Below are 21,075 nucleotides of genomic sequence, written 5' to 3' on the forward strand. Positions count from 1 at the left end.
AACTTTTTATAATCCTAAAAGAGTGTTCCCACATTTAACAAATTACTATAAAGCTCTTTATTTGGGGTTCTTGCCAGAGTTCTAGTTGGAGCAACACCCGCCAGGCCACCAGGCTAATCGGGGTGCAGGAGCCTGGAATGTGGGATCTGCTGTCTGGACTTGGGGCAGCGGCTTGAGTGACCCTTGGGTTCCTCTGTCACATGGGGTGGGGACTCCTCCCTTCACTCACTTCCTTCATCTTTCAGTTTGGGGGATGTGACAAAATCCAGACCCCAGAGCTTTTGGAGCTGGGAGCTTTGAAAACATTCCGTGTGGCTCAGCTGGCAGAGACCTGACTAACTCAGGAACCCCACCTGCCTTCTCTCCTGCCACCATTCTGTGCAATGGAAGTGACTGGCTTCATTCCAGAGGTGGTGAGCGCTGGAGGCAAATGAGGCAGGGCCACTGAGCAGACGGGTCCCCATCACCTCACTGAGCAGCCCTGGACTATGGTTTTCTTCGGCTTCCCCTTAGGGTCTGAAAAGTTGTGGAAAACTCACTAAAGCCTAGACTGAGATCACCAAATTTAGATCTACAGGGACCAATAATTTCAGCGGCTTCATTTGACAGATGAGGAACTAGAGGCCCTGGATCTCAAGTGATTTCCTCCAGATCACAGAGCCAGGAGTAAGGCAAGAGCCCCAGGTCTCTGGAGCCCCAGGCCAGCACACTGTACCTTGCACAGGTGTGAAAAACACCTATGACATAACGGAAAGGCACAGGAACGGGGTGTCACTGCAGTGGTAGCCACCCTGGATCTCTAGAACTGAGCTGTAGGCTCAGGGACCAAACAGGCCCACTCTGGCCAGGCTCAGACTTTCACGACTTGCCCAACAAGCTTGTGCAAGGCCACTGTGTCCCGTCCCTCACACTGAAAAGGAAGGGCTACCTTCGCAGCTTCCCAGTCACCTGCACGCGCCCTGCACAGCAACTGCTCTTCTCACCTTTCAGCTTCTCCTCGGTGTCACTGTCAGACTCACTGTTCTCATCTGTCACTAGACAAAAAAACACAACAACAAAAGGAAGAAAGTTGCAAGTGTGGGTTTTTCTAATGCAGGAAACTTTTTATATGTGGTAGCACAAATCCAAGACTTCTAGTTCAGAGGGGCTGTTTTCTTTTTGTCTATTTAAATGTAATGAACAAATTATGTCTTTGTCCAACTACATGTGTTTCCAAATTAATTTGGCTTCAGTTCAGATGGTACCTATATAAATACAGCAAAAGATACTGGCCCCTTTAATGTATATTAAGCAAAGAAGGTTGCTCCCATGGTGAGGTCAGAGCATGCAGCCCTAGGCTGACCTGATGGATACACAGGGAGACAGGATGGTGGGGGATATTTCCAAAGCCCCCAACTTGTTCTCCTCCTTGCTGAGTCAACCCCAAACAACAGGAAGCCACTTCTAGGAAGATTCTGTTTTTAGATTCTTGGGGGAGAAGGGATGGTGGCGGGGCCCTACCTTTTCCTGAGTTGCTCTCCGTGGACTGGGACAGCCTCTTCACCCGTTTCTTTCCTCTCCGGGCCTCATAAATGGCATTGATTCGCAACACCAGCTGCCAGACACGGGGAGAAGAAAAGCCAGTGTGAGCAGTCTCCTCCCCGTGGCAGCTGGGATTCCTTCGCTGCCCATTCTCTTTTAGGAGGGTGGCGGGCCAGGGAAAGGGGGTGGGGGGAGACATTTCCCACTGGCCCGCCGGCGTCTTTCAGTCATTCCTCTGGGCCAGATAGAAGCATGACTGTCAAGAACACTAAAGGAGGCTGCCAGCCTCACTGATGTATGGGCGGGTGTCGTCTGAATATGCTAACGCAGCCAGCTGAGACACAGAGGGAGAGGATTTCATTGGCTAAATGGTGTGATGGCTGCTCCCCCCCCATAGTGCAATGTCACTGTGGTTTGGGAAGGAGCTTTTGCCCCCAAAGCAAAACAAGGAAAGAAAGAGACAGAAAAAAAAAATGTTCCCAGGCAGGGCCCCTTTCATGGGCACCATGCCAAAGAGTGTCTGAGCAGCAGGAAGGGACCAGGGACTGCGGTGGCTCTTGAGCCCGAGCTCAGAACTGCAGGGAGGAGTGCCGTGTACGGGGCACACCGTCCTTCCTGCAGAGACACACTGGCCGCAGACTTGCTGAGGCCTTTCATGACCTCTCTGGCGCTCAGGAGCCGAGCTGCTCAGCAGACACCTTAGTAAGCAGCACACCCTCCAGAATGACTATAGCAGAACCGTCTGGTGATTGAGGCCCTGGGTCACTTCCCCTCAGGCTTTGCGGCATCACCTGCAACTTTCAAGAGAAGAAGCTTCCTGGACACCCCCTGGTGGCACATTGGTTTAAGAATCCGCCTGCCAATGCAGGGGACAAGGGTTTGAGCCCTGGTCTGGGAAGATCCCACATGCCGTGGAGCAACTAAGCCCGTACGCCACAACTCCTGAACCTGTGCTCTAGGGCCCGTGAGCCACAACTACTGAAGCCCACGCGCCTAGAGCCTGTGCTCCGCAATAAGAGAAGCCACCGCAATAAGAAGCCCACGCACCGCAATGAAGAGTAGCCCCCGCTCAATGCAACTAGAGAAAGCCCGCGTGCAGCAACGAAGACCCAAGGCAGCCAAAAATAAATTAAAAAAAACAAAGAGTAGAAGCTTCCTGGGTTCCACCTGGTTGGGAGAAAGGGAAGTCTACCCATGCATAATCGACACAAACCAACTAGTGACTTTAAAGGGGAGCTGTCTGTAAAAGTTTAAAATTCTTTCATAAATTGGGAAGAACAGGGGGGATGTGCTATGGTAAACTGGGGGACGGGTACCCGTCAGTTGCCAACACCCACCTCTGCCCTCTACTCCTCGGATCTCCTTCCTAAAGTAGCTCACCAGCTCCTCTCTACAAGCACTGGCCCACCAGAGAGGAGGGTGGCTTATTCCCGAGGCCTCCTTGTGGCCGGCCTGGGTTCCGTGCCCCCAGCTCTGCGGACTCTCACTGACACTGCCCTGCCGTGGCCTCGGCCGTCTGCACCCTCTGGCTCCTGATGGGCGGCCCAGCCCTGGCCTCGCCAGCTCTCTGTGTGAACTCCTCTTCCCTAACCATGAACCTGGCCCGACTGAGGCCTCTGCCTTCACCCCCAAATCCCTGCCATGTGGCAGCTCTTTATATTTGCTCTCACGACCCAGCCAACTCCTTGAGAGCTCACACCCCCGAATTGGCCTTCTTTTCTTTTCCCACATGTTCTAACTAGTGGGATGTAACACTAACCCCATTTCCCACGGAAGAAGACACCGCATCAACAGTGTTATTCACAACGACCAAGAAGTGAAAACAAGCCAAATGTCAACTGATGGATGAATGGATAAACACAATGTAGCATGTACATACAATGGAATATTATTTTGCCTTAAAAAGGAAGGAGATTCTGACACATGCTCCAACGTGAGTGAACCTTGATGATTTCATGCTAAGTGAAATAAGTCACAAAAGGACAAATATTATATGACACCACTTATACGAGGTACCTAGAGTAGTCGAATTCATAGAGACAGAAAGTAGCACGGTGGTTGCCAGGGGCTGGGGGGAGGGAGGAATGGGGAGTAAGTTTAATAGGTGCAGCGTTTCCGTTTGGGGAGATGAGAAAGTTCTGGAGACAGATGGTGGTGACGGCTGCAGAGCAATGTGAATGTACTTAATGCCGCTGAGCTATACATTTAAAAATGGTTAAAACGGGGCTTCCCTGGTGGCACAGTGGTTGAGAGTCCGCCTGCCGACGCAGGGGACACGGGTTCGTGCCCCGGTCCGGGAAGATCCCACATGCCGCGGAGCGGCTGGGCCCGTGAGCCATGGCTGCTGAGCCTGCGCATCCGGAGCCTGTGCTCCGCAACGGGAGAGGCCACAACAGTGAGAGGCCCGTGTACCGCAAAAAAAAAAAAAAAAAAAAAGGTTAAAACGGTTAAGTTTTATGTTATGTATATTTTATCACGATTTTAAAAATACAGGTAAATAGGGCTTCCCTGGTGGCGCAGTGGTTGAGAGTCCGCCTGCCGATGCAGGGGACACGGGTTCGTGCCCCGGTCTGGGAAGATCCCACATGCCGCGGAGCGGCTGGGCCCGTGAGCCATGGCCACTGAGCCTGTGCTCCGGAGCCTGTGCTCCGCAAGGGGAGAGGCCACAACAGTGAGAGGCCCGCCTACCGCAAAAAAAAAAAAAAAAAAAAAAAATAAAAATAAAAATACAGGTAAATAAACAAATGAGTTGCTAGGTCAAATTGTTTTCGGAGAGAAGGAAATTTTTAAACCTATTCAAAATCTCCCCCCAAAATATCCAAAAATTAACTAGAAAGAAGACATTTACAATCTAGTTAACATCCTTCCATTTGTTTAAATAAAATGAACACTAGGCTGTAAGCTCCATGCAGGCAGGAATTTTTGTCACTTTTATTTACTGCTGTCACAGTACCTGTATGGGATGGAACAGGGCCTGGCACACAGTAGGTACTCAATAAATATTTGTTGATTATTAATTTATTGAATGAATACTGAGCATCTCCTATGTGCAAGGGATTTTGCTAGGAGCTGTGAGGGATAAAGGATATATGGGACATGGCACACATTCTCAGGGAGTTTACAAGCTAATAGGAAGGACGAAGGTGCATTCATAAGACAATATATAAGACAATTATAAGACAATTATAAGACAACTATAAGACAATTCACGAGTGCTACGTAAGTAGTATAAATAATATGACAGAGAAGGTTTTTCTCATGTTAAATCAGGTCATGGAGTAAGTGGAAGCCATATATATACTTCAGTTAATAAAACTTTGTTCCTTTTTATTTAAAAAAAATTTCCCCAGGGAGAAAAACTTAAACAGGCTTTCAAATAATTGAACTTTTTCACAGGAGATAAGTTTCATTGTTTTAAAAGTGTTCTGAGGGCCTCCCTGGTGGCGCAGTGGTTGAGAGTCCGCCTGCTGATGCAGGGGATACGGGTTCGTGCCCCGGTCTGGGAGGATCCCATATGCCGCGGAGCGGCTGGGCCCGTGAGCCATGGCCGCTGAGCCTGCGCATCCAGAGCCTGTGCTCCGCAACGGGAGAGGCCACAACAGTGAGAGGCCCGCGTACCGCAAAAAAAAAAAAAAAAAAAAAAAAAAAAAGTGTTCTGAAAAAAAAAACAAAAACAAATAAAAGTGTTCTGTACTAGAAGTATTGGCCTTTTTAGAAACTTTTTTAAAGTTGAAAACAAACATTTTTAACTATAAGCTCATTTGGAAGACAGTCTGTTTCAGAAAGAGTCATCTGGGACCTAATTCTGCCTATGACGGCTGCCTAAGAAACAAAGGATTCCACATAAACCTGCTACAGTGCTGAGGGGGAGCTCGCTTCCTATTATAAAGGACGGCACAATGTTTCATGAAACCTGGGGACATCACACCACTGTGTAATTAACTGCTCCGTTTCAGCTGCCACGTTAATGAAGGTACAGGGTTGCTAGGAGAACACAGGGAAGGACGGTCTCTTTCTCTCTCCCCTCCTCCACTGGGACCTCCATTCCTCTTAGGGCTGAGGCGGGAGAAATCAAGGGAAGCATCCATACTTCCAGAAGGGACTCATGTTACACGTTACAGCAGAGGCAGCTGAAGGAACACCAACCAACCCATTAACTGATGAGTTGTGAGCAGACCATTAAGTCCTTCTTGCTAGATAAAAACACAAAAGCAAGGGTTTTGGACAGCAAATGCTTTAAGGTTCCAAAACCTGGAAGTCATGAATATGCCTGAAAAAGAAACTTTGACTTCAAGTAAAGGATTCAAAGCATGTGGAAAGGACAAGCCTAGGTTAAGATTAAGTAGCAAGTGATAGAACTGAGGATTCACGAGACTTCTAACAGACTGTAATGAGTCATTTTAAAAGAAATATTTATTTACTTATTTGGTTGCACTGGGTCTTAGTTGCAGCAGGTGGGTTGCTTGGTTGTGTCATGCAAACTCTTAGTTGCGGCATGCATGTGTGATCTAGTTCCCTGACCAGGGAACCAACCCCGGGCCCCCTGCCTTGGGAGCACGGAGTCTCATCCACTGCGCCACCAGCGAGATCCCTGTAATTAGTCATTTGTTTTCTTTTTAAACATTCCTTTGAAGAATTGTGTACTTCACCTTTATGACTAAAATTTTAGTAAGATTTTGTTGTTGTTGTTGTGAAAGTGACAGGTAAAACATGCTGATTTTTCTCCGGATTTGATTACACCTGCCAAACCCTACTTGAGTAAGTGGCTGGGCACTATGTAAGTGGGGCAACTCACTTCAATTTCAGGCAATAAACTAACAGGGAACAAAGTGCTGCTTGCAAGTTAAACTCATATGAAGTGGCAGAAAGAGTACTACCTTTCTCTCCACCTCTTTTTTTTTTTTTTTTTTTTTGCGGTACGCGGGCCTCTCACTGTTGTGGCCTCTCCCGTCGCGGAGCACAGGCTCCGGACGCGCAGGCTCAGCGGCCATGGCTCACGGGCCTAGCCGCTCCGCGGCATGTGGATCTTCCTGGACCGGAGCACGAACCCGTGTCCCCTGCATCGGCAGGCGGACTCTCAACCACTGCGCCACCAGGGAAGCCCCCTCCACCTCTCTATATTTATATAAAATATGCACACATATTCTCTTCCCCTCAATCTCAAAAAATCTTTTTTAAATATTAAAATAGTATAAAGGGGGAAATGATGGGTAAAAGCGCAGGGGTAGAAGATAGAGGTTAAATGCTTATTAAGAGATCCATAGTCAAACTTAGAGTTGTATCAAAGCTCTTTAACCTCAGCTGATTCATCTGACTGTTCCTGTTTAATTCGCTAAAATAACGGTGAGGCTGTATAGATGTTAATAGCCACTTGTAATTATGTCACTATTGCAGGTTTTTGACATTACAGGTATGTGTGAGTCATGCCAGGACAAGAAGAGGAGAGTTAAGACAGTGACTGAAAGACAGCCAAAGGGAGACAGAAAGCGGTTCTACCAGGGGCGAAGGAGACTGGGATCCGTGTACTGGTGGGAGCTCATTCAGCCAGCATCCAATGATCAATATGCAGCCGGCACTGTGCCCTGGGTGGCGCAAGGCAGAGCCAGGAGAGCAGGAAGGGGAGTGAGGCCCGACTCCTGCCCTCCATCAACAACACAAAGCAGGACATCTTCTCCCCTGTTCCACCTGCAACCCCACTGCTGGGCTGCAGGGGACAGGTCTTCTCTTGCCCACCTGAGCCTAACTGCCCTTACCCTTCAGAATGTACTTTTTTTTTTGGCTGCGCTGTGCAGCTTGGGGAATCTTAGTTCCTCGAGCAGGGATCGAACCCGTGCCCCCTGCAGTGGAAGCGTGGAGTCTTAGCTACTGGACCACCAGGGAAGCCCCCAGAATGCCTTCTTGATTGTCCAGGTGACTTAATTTCACTTGAATAAGAATGTGGGGGGCAGGGGTGATATTGTGGCTCAAAACACTGATTAACCAAACTGGGTCAGGAGGGACTGGCTTGTGAAAATGTCCCTGGACTTTCAGGCCAACAGGTCACTTTGAGAAATCCAATGACACCTACAGACAACCCACCCCCTCTTCCTTTTATCCCCCCAAACTCATCCATACAGTTTTACATGATTTTGTGGGTTTCATGATCCCCTAAAGTCCATCCATGGACTCTGAAATGAAGAATTCCTGCTCTAAAAGTTCCTGTGGGAAGGTGGTACCAAAGTGGCCAATGAAGAATGACAAGCACTGCAGGGGTTGGACTGAGCAAAGGAAATGTAACAGCAACAGCGGCCACATGAGATGCACATCCAAGCCCTTGGGCACGTTTTGCCTTTGGGGCTGAAAAGAGCCAGAAAAGATGTATTTTTGATAAGCGCTCCCTTGGAGCGCAGGCTCCATGTGGTGCCACCTCTGCAGTGGGAGGTGACGGAGCCTGAGTCAGGGCACGAGGGATGGAGCTCTGCTCTTTGAGGCCATGAAGGAGGGAGATGTGGCCCTTTGAGGCTGGGTAATGGAAGCACAGTTTGGGATCCCAAGAGTGATCAAGGCAGGGAGAGGGATGGCTAAGAGGAAGGCTACAGGACCACCACAATGATTCTGACAAAGGGCCAGATATCTCAGCCTGCTGGCTTCACCGTGTCTACCCGGCCTGTGGTGAAGCAGGTAGAAGGGCCCAGTGATTTGGTCTCTGCCCAGACTCCTCTGCAGCCTTCCTATGCAGGGAAGGGGGAGTGCATATCTGAACACCAAGCTTGTTGCAAGCCTTACCTTGGGTATCTTTCTCTTCTTCCTGCCGTTCTGTGGGTCTCCGAGGTTAAAGAAAGTGTCATCAGGGCTGCTGGGGGTGGAGGGAGGGCTGATTTTAGAAGGGGACCCAGTGCCATCCCGACTCAGCTTCCTAGTGTCCAGCAGTTTGAAGTTCCTCCTTTCTGAATTTTGCCGGAAGAAAGCAGGTTTGGACAAGGACTGCTGGGAGGGGAGAGGAAAAAAGAAGAGTAAATAAATACAAAGGGACTAAATGAGAGGTAACTGGTGGTGGCAGTGATGGAGACCAAGAAGATCAAGAAGGGAAGCTGGTCTATGTTCCCAAGGGTATGCTGAGTCTGCCTATGCTATTATTAAGTGCTCAATAAACACTTATCATTCAATTATGGAAAATGAGCATGATAAAGGATGCAAGTCTAATCCAGTCTCTTTTTAGACAAGTGGGAACCCACCTGGCTCAATCCCTTACTTTACAAGTGAGGCTTTCTGATACAATGTACCGGGAGTTACAAGACCTAAGCATGGCTTTGTCCCTGCCACTGGTAAGCTGAGTGCCTTCTATACAAGGAATTTCACTTCTCTGGGCCTCAGTGTCTTATTTCTAAAAATGAGCTGCTTTAAGGTCAAAAGGCAAACAAAAAACCAATTGAAAAAATTTGCGACTTATAGAACTCATTTTTCTAATACATGCTACATATTAATGAGAAGAAGACTAACAACTCAGAAGAAAAACAGGCAAAAGATGAGAATCGAAAGTTTACAGGAAAGGAAATATAACAAATTTTATATATATAAAAGATTCTTAGCTTCACTCAATCAGAAAAAAAAATTAAAACTCCACTGAAGAAACATTAAAAAATTTTTTTATTGGAGTATAGTTGATTTATACCGTCGTGTTAGCTTCTGCTGTACAGCAAAGTGAATCAGTTATACATATACATATATCCACTCTTTTTTCGATTATTTTCCCGTATAGGTCTCATTATACAGTATTGAGTAGAGGCCCCTGTACTATACAGTAGGTCCTTATTAGTTATCTATGTTATATATACTAGTGTGTATATGTTAATCCCAATCTCCCAATTTATCCCTACCCCCCAGTCCCCCCGGTAACCATAAGATTGTTTTCTACATCTGTGACTCTATTTCTGTTTTGTAAATAAGTTCATTTGTACCTCTTTTTTTAGATTCCACATATAAGCAATATTGTATGATATTTGTCTTTCTCTGTCTGACTTACTTCACTCAGTATGACAATCTCTAGGTCCATCCATGTTGCTGCAAATGGCATTATTTCCTTCTTCTTTATGGCTAAGTAAAATTCCATTGTATATATGTACCACATCTTTTTTTTTTAATTAATTAATTAATTTTTGGCTGCGTTGGGTCTTCGTTGCAGTGCGTGGTCTTCTCATTGTGGTGGCTTCTCTTGTTGCGGAGCATGGGCTCTAGGCACGCAGGCTTTAGTAGTTGTGGCACACAGGCTCAGTAGTTGTGGCGCATGGGCTTAGTTGCTCCGCGGCATGTGGGATCTTCCTGGACCAGGGCTCGAACCCGTGTCCCTGCATTTGCAGGCGGATTCTTAACCACTGAGGCACCAGGGAAGTCCCCCACATCTTCTTTATCCATTTGTCTGTCAATGGGCATTTAGGTTGCTTCCATGTTCTGGCTATTATAAAGAGTGCTGCAGTGAACATTGGGGTGCATGTATCTTTTTAAATTATGGTTTTCTCCGGGTATATTCCCGGGAGTAGGATAGCTGGATCATAAGACAGCTCTATCTTTAGTCTTTTAAGGAACATCTATACTGTTCTCCATAGTGGCTGTACCAATTTACATTCCCACAAACAGCGTAGGAGGGCTTCCTTTTCTCCATACCCTCTCCAGCATTTACTGTTTGTAGATTAAAAAATATTTATTTATTTATTTATTTATTTATGGCTGTATTGGGTCATCGTTGCTGTGTACGGGCTTTCTCTAGTTGCGGAGAGTGAGGGCTACTCTTCGTTGCGGTGCGCGGGCTTTGCATTGCGGTGGCTTCTTTTGTTGTGGAGCACGGGCTCTAGGCGTGTGGGCTTCAGTAGTTGTGGCGCGTGTGCTCAGTAGTTGTGGCTCACAGGCTCTAGGGCGCTGGCTCAGTAGTTGTGGTGCATGGGCTTAGTTGATCCGCGGCATGTGGGATCTTCCCCAACCAGGGATCGAACCCGTGTCCCTGGCATTGGCAGGCGGATTCCTAGCCACTGCACCACCAGGGAAGTCCCTGTTTGTAGTTTTTTGATGATGGACATTCTGACTGATGTGAGGTGATACCTCATTGTAGTTTTGATTTGCATTTCTCTAATAATTAGTGATGTTGAGCATCTTTTCATGTGCTGAAGAAACATTTTTCACTCAAAGATTAGCAAAGATTAAAAAATTTGATAACTCACTGTATTGATGAAAGTGAGGGAATAAAATCAGTTTCACACTTTCATATACTGTTGGTGGGACTGGAAATTGGTACACCTCTACGGAGGGCAATCTAGCAGTGTCAACAAAAGTACAAATACATATATGCTTTGACCCAGTAATTCCACCTGTAGGAATTTGTCCTACTGATATGCTCATACTTATGCAAAGTTATATTGTACAAGGAAAGTCATATTATGCAAAGTATACTGTACACTGTGCCATGGTTTGTAAACACAAAATACTGGAAACAACCTACAGGTTCATCAATGGAAGCTGGTCAAATTATGGTACATCCATAAAGTAGAATACAATGCAGGTATAAAAAGACTTAATGGACTGGTATGGAAGGTTCTCTCATTTATATATTGTTAAGCATAAAAGGTAAGGTGTAGAATAGCTGGTATAGTATGCTGGTGTGTGTGTGTTGGGGAGCTATTCTGCTGGTATAGGCATAGGACAGTTCTGAAAGGATACACAAAAAACTAACAGTGGTTGCTTTGGGGAGAGAAATAGATAGGGGTGAGATAAAGACTTTTCACTAATACTTTTCATACTAAAATTCTGAACAATATGAATGTAATAACTACTCAATACAATAAGGAAAATTAATAAAGATTTTAAACAACTTTGACCACATGTTCTCTAAAGGTACTTCCAGATGCATGCTTTATGATACCATAATTATAGCTGCAATGTCTTTTTTTTTTTTTTTTTAATTATTTATTTATTTATTTATTTATTCATTTATTTATGGCTGTGTTGCGTCTTCGTTTCTGTGCGAAGGCTTTCTCTAGTTGCGGCAAGCGGGGGCCACTCCTCATCGCGGTGCACGGGCCTCTCACTATCGCGGCCTCTCGTTGCGGAGCACAGGCTCCAGACGCGCAGGCTCAGTATTTGTGGCTCACGGGGCTAGTTGCTCCGCGGCATGTGGGATCTTCCCAGACCAGGGCTCGAACCCCTGTCCCTTGCATTGGCAGGCAGATTCTCAACCACTGCGCCACCAGGGAAGCCCCTCTTTTTAAAAATTACCTAATGAATTAGATGAGATAAAGGTATCTAGCAGAGTACCTGATATACAATAGGCATTCAGTATAAGTTTTTCTTTCTTACGACATTGACATTTTTTCATACTTTAATGTTCTAACTGCACTTTTCTTTATTATATTGTTTATGTTCTTTTTCTATTTATTCTTTGGGATCCTAGTGTTTTTCTTATTATTTTGGATGAGCTCTCTATATAGAACAGATATGAACTATTTGTCAGTTTTGCTGCAAGTGTGTTTTTCCCGTGTGATTTTGTGATTTGTTTGTATTTTTTATTTTGGTTATGTGGAATTTTTCACATAGCATTTTTTTTTTTTTTTTTTTTTGGCCTCACTGCTTGCAGGATCTTAGTTCTCCGACCAGCGATCAAACGCAGGCCCACAGCACTGAAAGGTCGGAGTCCTAACCACTAGACTGCCAGAGAATTCCCCACATACATAGCATTTCTATGTATGAAAATCTGTTCATCTTTTCCTTTGTGATTAATTTACTCTCTTCTTTCTTTCCCTAGAAAAACAATACCTTCTTAAAGGTTTAATATATATTTAATTCAATTTTCTTTTGGATTTTCTTAGTTTATTTTGAATATATTTTATTCAGTAATCCATTTGTAATTTATTTTATGTTAGTCTAAACTGATTTTTTCCTTCAAGCTAACTTATCCCTATTCCATTTAATAAATGAGGCTTTCTTTCTCTATCAATTTATAAGACCACATTTATCATATCTTAAACTCTCATAGTCTTATTTTGTTCCTTTGGTTTCTCCATTCTTATTTAGTTCCAAACAGTATGTATCAATAACTCCAAAACCTTTTTAAAGATTTCCAAGAGTAAAGACTCCCAGCCTTCCCAAGTGGCCTCCTCCTATGTCATCATGGGTCTACAGGGAGCAATCAACTGCGTAGCACTGCAAGCCCTGAGTAGAAGAGGCTGGCCTGACTTGCTCTCTATGGGCTTCTTAATAATTAAAGCAGCACAGAAGAAGGAATAATGAGAAGCTTTCTTCAAGATCAAACTCCATCTGCAATGAAATCCAAGGAAATGGCCCCAGTTCTTTCACTGCATTGGAATCTCATACCAAATTGTTGGCAAAAAGCAGGTTATCTGTTTTTATTAGAGATTTAGATTGTGATAGAGTTTGTTCAAAGAAGTTTTGACCTATGAAAAGGGCTGAGAACAAAGAAAACAGAAAGGAAGGAAAACAAGGCACATGACTTTCTAAAGGGTGTGAAGAGACCTGGTGGAGGCTGTGTAGGGGTTGCATCTTCCAGGGGTCATGCTGCTGGAGAGGGGGCCTGGTGTGTCCCAGAGCACCCAGAGGAAGCCACCAAATGTCCAGGGAGTTTTCATGAGGGGGTGGAATTTCATTAGCCTCTTCTTTTTTTTTTTAATATTTATTTATTTTATTTATTTTTTATTTTTGGCTGTGTTGGGTCTTCGCTGCTGCACACGGGCTTTCTCTAATTGCGGCGAGCGGGGGCTACTCTTCGTTGTGGTGCGTGGGCTTCTCATTGCGGTGGCTTCTCTTGTTGCGGAGCACGGGCTCTAGGTGCACAGGCTTCAGTATTTGTGGCACATGGGTTCAGTAGTTGTGGCACACAGCCTCTAGAGCACAGGCTCAGTAGTTGTGGCTCACGGGCTCAGTTGCTTCGCGGCATGTGGGATCTTCCTGGACCAGGGCTCAAACCCGTGTCCCCTGCATTGGCAGGCGGATTCTCGACCACTGCGCCACCAGGGAAGCCCTCATTAGCTTCTTAACTGATAAAAAGGCTTAGTGGGCTGTCAGAGAGAGCATTATCATGTATAACAAGCACAATCTGAGAACAGGAATAGAGGCGAGGAAGAGCAAATAAAACTAAGAGAATCTTTGGGGTTTACAGCCAGTGCAGTGAAACAGATGGCAAGATGGTCAACAATGAAGACAGAATTGTCTGTAGAAGGCCTCTGAAAGTGAGGATATGAAGCCAGCAGGAATCAGCAAGCTTTTTCTAAAAGGCCAGACAGTAAATATATTACGCTTTGTGGCTTATACTGTCTCTGTCACAACTACTCAACGCTGCCACTGTAGTGCAAAAACAGCCATAGACAATATGTAAACAAATGAGCTTGGCTGTGTTCCAATAAAACTTTATTTACAAAATCAGGCAACCAACAGCAGTTTGCCAAACTTGAACTAGTATAAAAGGAAAGTCACTACAGGATCCTAGGAATGATTGTGTCAGACTATGGTCCAGAGAAGATCCCAGCTTTTGATCAGAGCACCTCAGACCGACAAGCCCTGATGATAACACACCCGTCCTATGGTGTCTCTATGGAGTAATCTCTATGGAGGAGCCTAGCTCTGCTGCAGCAGCCCCCAGAGTCTCCCTAACCTTAGAAATATTCGATTCGCAATGGACTCAACCAAAGATCTGTAGTGTCCAAAAGGGAAAAGCAGACAAGAACCCTCTGTTGAAACCTCTTATTTCAGGAGACAGTATGATGCGCCCTGGCCAGGGAGCATCCACCGGGAGGAGGGGGCGACAAGGAAGCTACGTGCCTTGTGCCTCGAAGAGGGAGCTGACCTGGACTCAGCCAGAGTTCATTCACCCTTCTTGTCTGTGAATGGTGGCTGATGGCTTAACTCCTTCCAGTCCTCGAATGTCCCTGTCCTACTGCCTCAGGAGACTGACTGCAGGAGACTGAAAGGGTCCTTGATATAAAATATCCCATCTCCTCTTTTACCTATCTCAACCTGACTCCTACTCTCTTCTACAGAGGCCTCCCCCAGGAAGTAGTCAGATGCCATTCGCACACACATACACATTTGTTCACATATGCCCACAGGTACACATATTCACACGAATACATAGAAGCTCCCTTAACTATACATACATAGAGATACACAGGAAAGCATACACACACGTTCCAACAATTGGGACATTACACTAATGTAAAGTAATGGCATTACGTTAAATGATGGCATACCATGCAGGCAATACAAATTGTTTTTAAAAAGAAAGTAATGACATGGGGAAACACTCATGATAAATGTAAAAGAGCAGCAAAAATGTATATACAATATCATCCCAAATCTTTTTTTTTTATGTACACACACACAAACACACACACACATACATGCACAGTGTGACATGGTCCGGAAGGAAGTAAACCAAAGTGTTAACAGTGGTTTTCTCTGGGTGCTGGGATTACATGCAATTTATAAAAATACTTTAAACACACACACACACACACACACACACACACACATAATAACAATCTATTACAGAAAAAAATATAGGTGAGTACAAAGAATAAATTAAAATTCCCAATTACAGATGAGTTTTTTTAAAATTACACTTCTTGGTATTTAAAAAGAATTTTATAATGAGAATGTTCTGTTTTTAGAAAATGAGGTTATTTTATAAAGAACACGTATTGAGGGACTTCCCTGGGGGTGCAGTGGATAAGAGTCCATGCTCCCAATGCAGGGGGCCTGGGTTTGATCCCTGGTCAGGGAACTAGATCCCACATACATGCTGCAACTAAGAGTTCACATGCCGCAACTAAGGAGCTGGCGAGCTGCAACTAAGGAGCCCAGGAGCCACAACTAAGGAGCCCATGTGTTGCAACTAAGACCTGGTGCAACCAAATTAAAAAAAACACACACATATTGAAAAGCGTAATTCTTTTTTTTAAATCAAAAAAATTTTTTTTAATTAATTAATTTATTTATTTGGCCACTCCGGGTCTCAGTTGTAGTATGTGAGCTCTTAGTTGCAGTATGTGGGATCTATTTCCCTGACCAGGGATCGAACCTGGACCCCCTGCATTCGGAGTGCAGAGTCTTAGCCACTGGACCACCAGGGAAGTCCCTGAAAAGCATAATTCTATCTATTTAGCAAATGCACATAAATAGTAGTTATGTTGCAGGCACTAATCTAAGTGGTTTACAAGAATTAATTTGATTAATCTTCATAAGACCCCCTAAGAGGAGTGTACAATTATCATTCCGTATTTTTACCAATGACATACAGATGTACAGAGATAAGATTATCTGCCCAAAGTCACAGAACTAGCAAGTGGTCTAGGTAAGTTTTGAATGGAGGCAGTCAGGCTACAGAACCTGCACACCTGACCAGATACGGTCTCTACGTAGCTGCAGCTAAGTAACAGATGATTTGTTGGTGGCAGATGGTGTCGGTGAGCTACCCAGGCAACCAGAGGATGCCATTAGTGACTTTTCCCACTTAGGTGTCAATACATAAGAAAGAGTATCTCATATTAGCCTAGATTTCCTTTATTACAAAAAATAGTTCCTACCATATTCACTGTGCTATTCTACGTGTGGGAATGGTGGGTGACACATAGCAAGAAAAGAAAACGGCCCCTCCTCAGGAGCTTGCCCCTTCTCAGGAGCTTGCATTGTGTGTTTCTAAGTGTCAGCATCTGCCCCCAGCTGCACGTCTCTCCTTGTTGAGGAAAATCTGTCCAGTTGACCGTTACTTCTCTACTGGGACTAGGCACAATCTAATTAAATAAAAAATCCTCAAAGATGTTTTAGGACTTTTCTGTGGCTGGTAGAGGAGGTTGTCATGGAAAGACTGCTTCAGTAAGTTCTCAGTCCCAGATGCACCCCAGATGTGGCAGATGCTCCATGAATATGGATGAGCTAAATGGAGGAGGTGGAGAAGTCTGCAGCTGTCCCCCAGAACGGGGACACAAACCAGATACCCAGATGTAGGAAGGCAGAGAACTGAGCATGACACAGAGTCTTGCTAAAGACTTGCAAAGGCTCAAAATGCCTGCAAGTATCTGTGGCAATCGGACATGTGCATTGGGCAACTGGATTCTCTTTCTGCAGGATAGCTGCCTCTGGACTTCAAGTTCTCACTGACATGATTACCTACTGTGTTTTACTGTTTTGGGGACAGGGGACCTAGGTTTTCTCTAGCCTGGCAGGAAGGGGAAGAAAAGGGCTGCTAAGCCTTTACTTTCTGGTACGAGGGAGGAGCACCCAGTTCTGCAGGCAGAGCTGCTTTGGGCAGATGTTTTCCATTGTTCCTAAGAGGCCATGCAGTTCACTCCCTGCATGAAGTGGGGTAGAACTGAGTAAGACACGAAGGGGGCAGACTGGGTATGACAGCGCCTTCTTCTTTTTTTAAATTTTTATTGGAGTATAGTTGATTTACACTGTTGTGTTAAGTTTCTGCTGTATAGCAAAGTGAATCAGTTATACATACACACATATCCACTCTTCTTTAGATTCTTTTCCCGTATAGGTCATTACAGAGTACTGAATGGAATTCCCTGGTCTATATACAGTAGGTCCTTATTAGTAATCTATTTTATATATACTAGTGTGTATATGTCAATCCTAACCTCCCAATTTATCCCTACCCCCCCACCTTTCCCCCTGGTAACCATAAAATTATTTTCTACATCTGTGACCTATTTGTTTTGTAAATAAGTTCATTTGTTCCATTTTTTTTAGATTCCACATACAAGTGATATCATATGATATTTGTCTTTCTCTGTCTGACTTATTTCCCTCAGTATGACAATCTCTAGGTGCATCCATGTCGCTGCAAATGGCATTATTTTGTTTCTTTTTATGGCTGAGTAATATTCCATTGTATACATGTACCACATCTTCTTTATCCATTCCTCTGTCGATGGACATTTAGGTTGCTCCCATGTCCTGGCTATTGTAAATAGAGCTGTCATGTATAGTGGGGTGCATGCATCTTTTCAAATTATGGTTTTCTCCAGGTATATTCCCAGGAGTGGGGTTGCTGGATCATATGATAGCTCTATTTTTAGCTTTTTAAGGAACCACCGTACTGTTTTCCACAATGGTTGTAACAATTTACATTCCCACCAACAGAGTATAGGAGGGTTCCCTTTTCTCCATACTCTCTTCAGCATTTATTGTTTGTAGATATTTCTCCAAAGAAGACCTACAGATGGCTAAGCGGCAACAGAGTATAGGAGGGTTCCCTTTTCTCCATACTCTCTTCAGCATTTATTGTTTGTAGATATTTCTCCAAAGAAGACCTACAGATGGCTAAGCGGCACATGAAAAGATGCTCAACATCACTAATTATTAGAGAAATGCAAATCAAAACTACAATGAGGTATCACCTCACACCGGTCAGAATGGACACCATCGAAAAGTCTACAGACAGCCTTCTTCTTCTAAGCCAGACTTATCCACTGTGGGAAATGAAGGATTCCCTAAATGTTGAAGACATCCACATTCCAATGAAAATACAAACAACACATTTCAAAGGCAAGTAGAAAGTATTTGCTAATTACTGGTTGTCATGGATTATTCATGATGACACTCTTTTCCATAGGAGGAGAAAGCAGCAGTTAATTGGTTTTGGCAAGTATTGCAGCAATCGACTTGGGTGGGTAAGATCCACCCTTCATGAAAGGTTCTACCTTCCACCCTCTTGAAGAAGATTCCCTTTGTGACTATCATGTCTCATGTGTATACCCGCCTGCCCGCCAGCAAATCCTGACCTCGAGTGGAGCCCAGAGAGGAAGATGGCTTCTTTTCTTAGGCTGGAAACAGATCCTTTCAATGGGATTTAAACGGACACTTGCAGCCTGGATTTGGTCTTCCTTTATTTAATTTCTTCAACAACTAAACCATTGTATAACAACTACTTATGGGAGACACAAAGAAACCAAATATATACTTTCTGACCTTGAAGAATTTACAATCTAGTTGGGGAGATGTTTTTAAGATATTTTACATGACCTAAATCAGAATTCAAATCATCAAAGTAAGAGATATCATAAGACAGTATATACAGTTTGGTGTGAAATGAATGCTTAGCCCACTGACTGTTACAGGGAAGCACAGGGGGAACAAGTCCCAGGGAGTGGGATGACCTGGAACCTTCCTGAAGGAGGCATGATTGAACTGGGCCTTAAAGGATGGGAAGGGAGAGGTCCAGGCAAGAGCCAAGGGCAGAGGTAGAAATGACCTAGCACAGGGGTGGGCAAATTACGGCCTATGGGCCACATCTGGCCCGCCACCTGTTTTTGTACAGGCCACGAATCAAGAATATTTCCACTTTTAAATGGCTAAAATATATATATATATTTCATGACACATGAAAATTATATAAAATCTAATTTCAGTGTCCATAAATAAAGTTTTACTGAAACACAGCTTCGCTTACTGGTTTGCATAGAGTCTGTGGCTGCTCTGCACTGCAACGGCAGCGCTGAGTAGCTACAACAGAGATCATATATCATCATATATGACCAAATCTCTGGTTCTTTAGAGAAAAAGTTTGCTGATCCTGGGGCTACAATATCAGAGGGGCAGTTAGTAGGCTTTGGCTGGAGACAAGATTTTGTACGTAGAAACTGTGGGAAATGGTAACCAGGGATCAATTATGAAGGAAGCTTAATGCTATGCTAAAGAATATGAATTCATACTAATCTGTCCTCTGTTCCTACAATTTTGTCCTTTCAAAAATATTACATAAACGGAACCATGTAGCATGTAACCCCATGGGAGTGGCTTTTTTCATTTGCCATCATTCTCTGGAGATTTATCCAGGTTGTTGTATACATCAATAGCTTATTCCTTTTTATTGACGAATAGTATTCCATCCTATGAATGTACTATACTATACGTAACCGTTCACCCACTGAAGGATATTGGGGTTGTTTCCAGTTGGGACCATTATAAATAAAACTACATGTGCAAAAAAAAAAAAAAAAAAAAGAATACGAACTCAGTTCTGTAGGCAATGTGCTGAAGTTATCATGTATGTGAATATAGTAATATTATCTGTATGCACATAGTACAAAACTGCAAAAGGTTCAAAAAGATATTCTGTGAAAATGTCAGTCTTCTTTCCTGACCTCCAGATACTCAGACACTCAAGACAGCTCCACAGAGGTACCCACTTACTCATTCTTAGGGACCCTTACAGAGATATTCTTATACATTCACAAACATATATGAGTTTGTTTTATGTCAGGACATTCTTCTTTATAGCTGTATAACATGGATGTGCTATCTTATTTACTCAGCTGGGGAGAATTCTGACCTAGAAGCTAAACTGATACTTTAGAAAGCCTTGTTGAGCAGATGGGTTCCAAGAGAACTAGAGGCAGGAAGAGGACGCAGGCTGCCGGTGTGGAAATCCAGGAGCCTGGCAGTGAAGGTGGCCTGGCATTCCAGTGTAACCCAGAACTGCAGCCTGCTCAAGGCCATGGTGCTGGGGACCCCTCTCCCCCACTGCTCCTCTGGGGGCTCATACCTTGGTGGGCGTGTCAGGGATGGAAGAGGTGGGAGAACCTGGAAAGTTCAAGACACACTTCTTCCCGAGGCATCGACCATGTAACTCAACGTCCTCGTAAGGGTTTTCCTTCATTGGTGGATCTGCAGTCAAAGGCAACGGATTAGAAACTGGGAACACTAAGGAAGTTCTCCCTATGAGATCTCGACCCAACACCTTATCAGGTCTCTCCTTGTGGGGACGTCTGTTGTCTTGCTATCCATTTAGCCTTCCTCTTGGTAACAGACCTTGGTTTTCACTGGGGTAACTCCCTGACTCCCCATTCTTAGAAATGTGAGATTAACTCCACTCCCAGTTTCAGGGTTTAAGCCAATCTGAGTATCCCGAATCCCTGCCTCAGTGACCAGCTCTGGGAAGGGCTCATATTCCAAGCCTAAGCCAATTGCTGCATGGCGTTCCTGGGCTCTGAAGGTGAACAAGGGACCTAAATCAGTCTCATCAGAGTGAACCTCAGGATGTTTGTTGGGACTTGGAGGACACAGGCTTTCCTTTCTCGCTGCAAGGCACAGATTCTGGGGAGCCAATGGCAGCCATCATGAGGATCGTGGGAAACCTGCTTCGAATGGAGCTAACATGAGAGATAAGAAATGAGGAAGAAAAAGCCAGTTCTGGTCACATGAGCCACCAAACTCCCTTTGTTGTTTCAGCTGGGTTTTCTGTTCCCTGTAGCTGAAAGCTTCTCTGTCAGGTACACACTGCTAAGAGAAGTCTAGATCTCATACCCACTTTGGATTTGGGAGGCCTACTGCTTTGGCAGGAACCCATCTCTGGCAGCTTGGACATAGCAATTCAAATAGCTCGGCTTAGTATACGCCCTTCCTTAGGTCTCATGTTTCCTCCTACCATGGAGTTTCTTCTAGCGTTGATGACTGCATGCATGTAAGTACGTGTATATCTGCCTGCTCCGCCCCTTGCACAGGGACACAGAAGGGTCTCTTCCTCAGCTCATTTCTTCCCCCACTGCCACCCTCAACATATGCAGACAT

The 21,075-nt window shown here is 44.6% G+C and overlaps 1 protein-coding gene across 3 annotated transcripts in view; it reads right to left on the minus strand.

The window, feature by feature from the left end:
- The window catches only part of DENND2A (DENN domain containing 2A), a gene marked incomplete at its 3' end in the record, with an annotated part of 74,066 nt that overhangs the window by 37,942 nt on the left and 15,049 nt on the right, over window positions 1-21,075 (minus strand). For 2 of the 3 annotated variants that reach the window (XM_079711929.1, XM_079711928.1), the window contains exons 3-6: window positions 20,051-20,172; window positions 8,287-8,487; window positions 1,501-1,594; window positions 984-1,034 (exon numbers count right to left, since the gene is read on the minus strand). In XM_079711929.1, the coding sequence (XP_079568055.1) occupies window positions 984-1,034; window positions 1,501-1,594; window positions 8,287-8,487; window positions 20,051-20,172 (468 nt within the window). The remainder of the gene's footprint in view (window positions 1-983; window positions 1,035-1,500; window positions 1,595-8,286; window positions 8,488-20,050; window positions 20,173-21,075) is intronic. The other variant, XM_079711930.1, reaches the window with a different exon arrangement.

The sequence above is a fragment of the Hyperoodon ampullatus genome, assembly GCF_949752795.1.
Source record: "Hyperoodon ampullatus genome assembly, chromosome: 9".
Lineage (NCBI taxonomy): Eukaryota > Metazoa > Chordata > Mammalia > Artiodactyla > Ziphiidae > Hyperoodon > Hyperoodon ampullatus.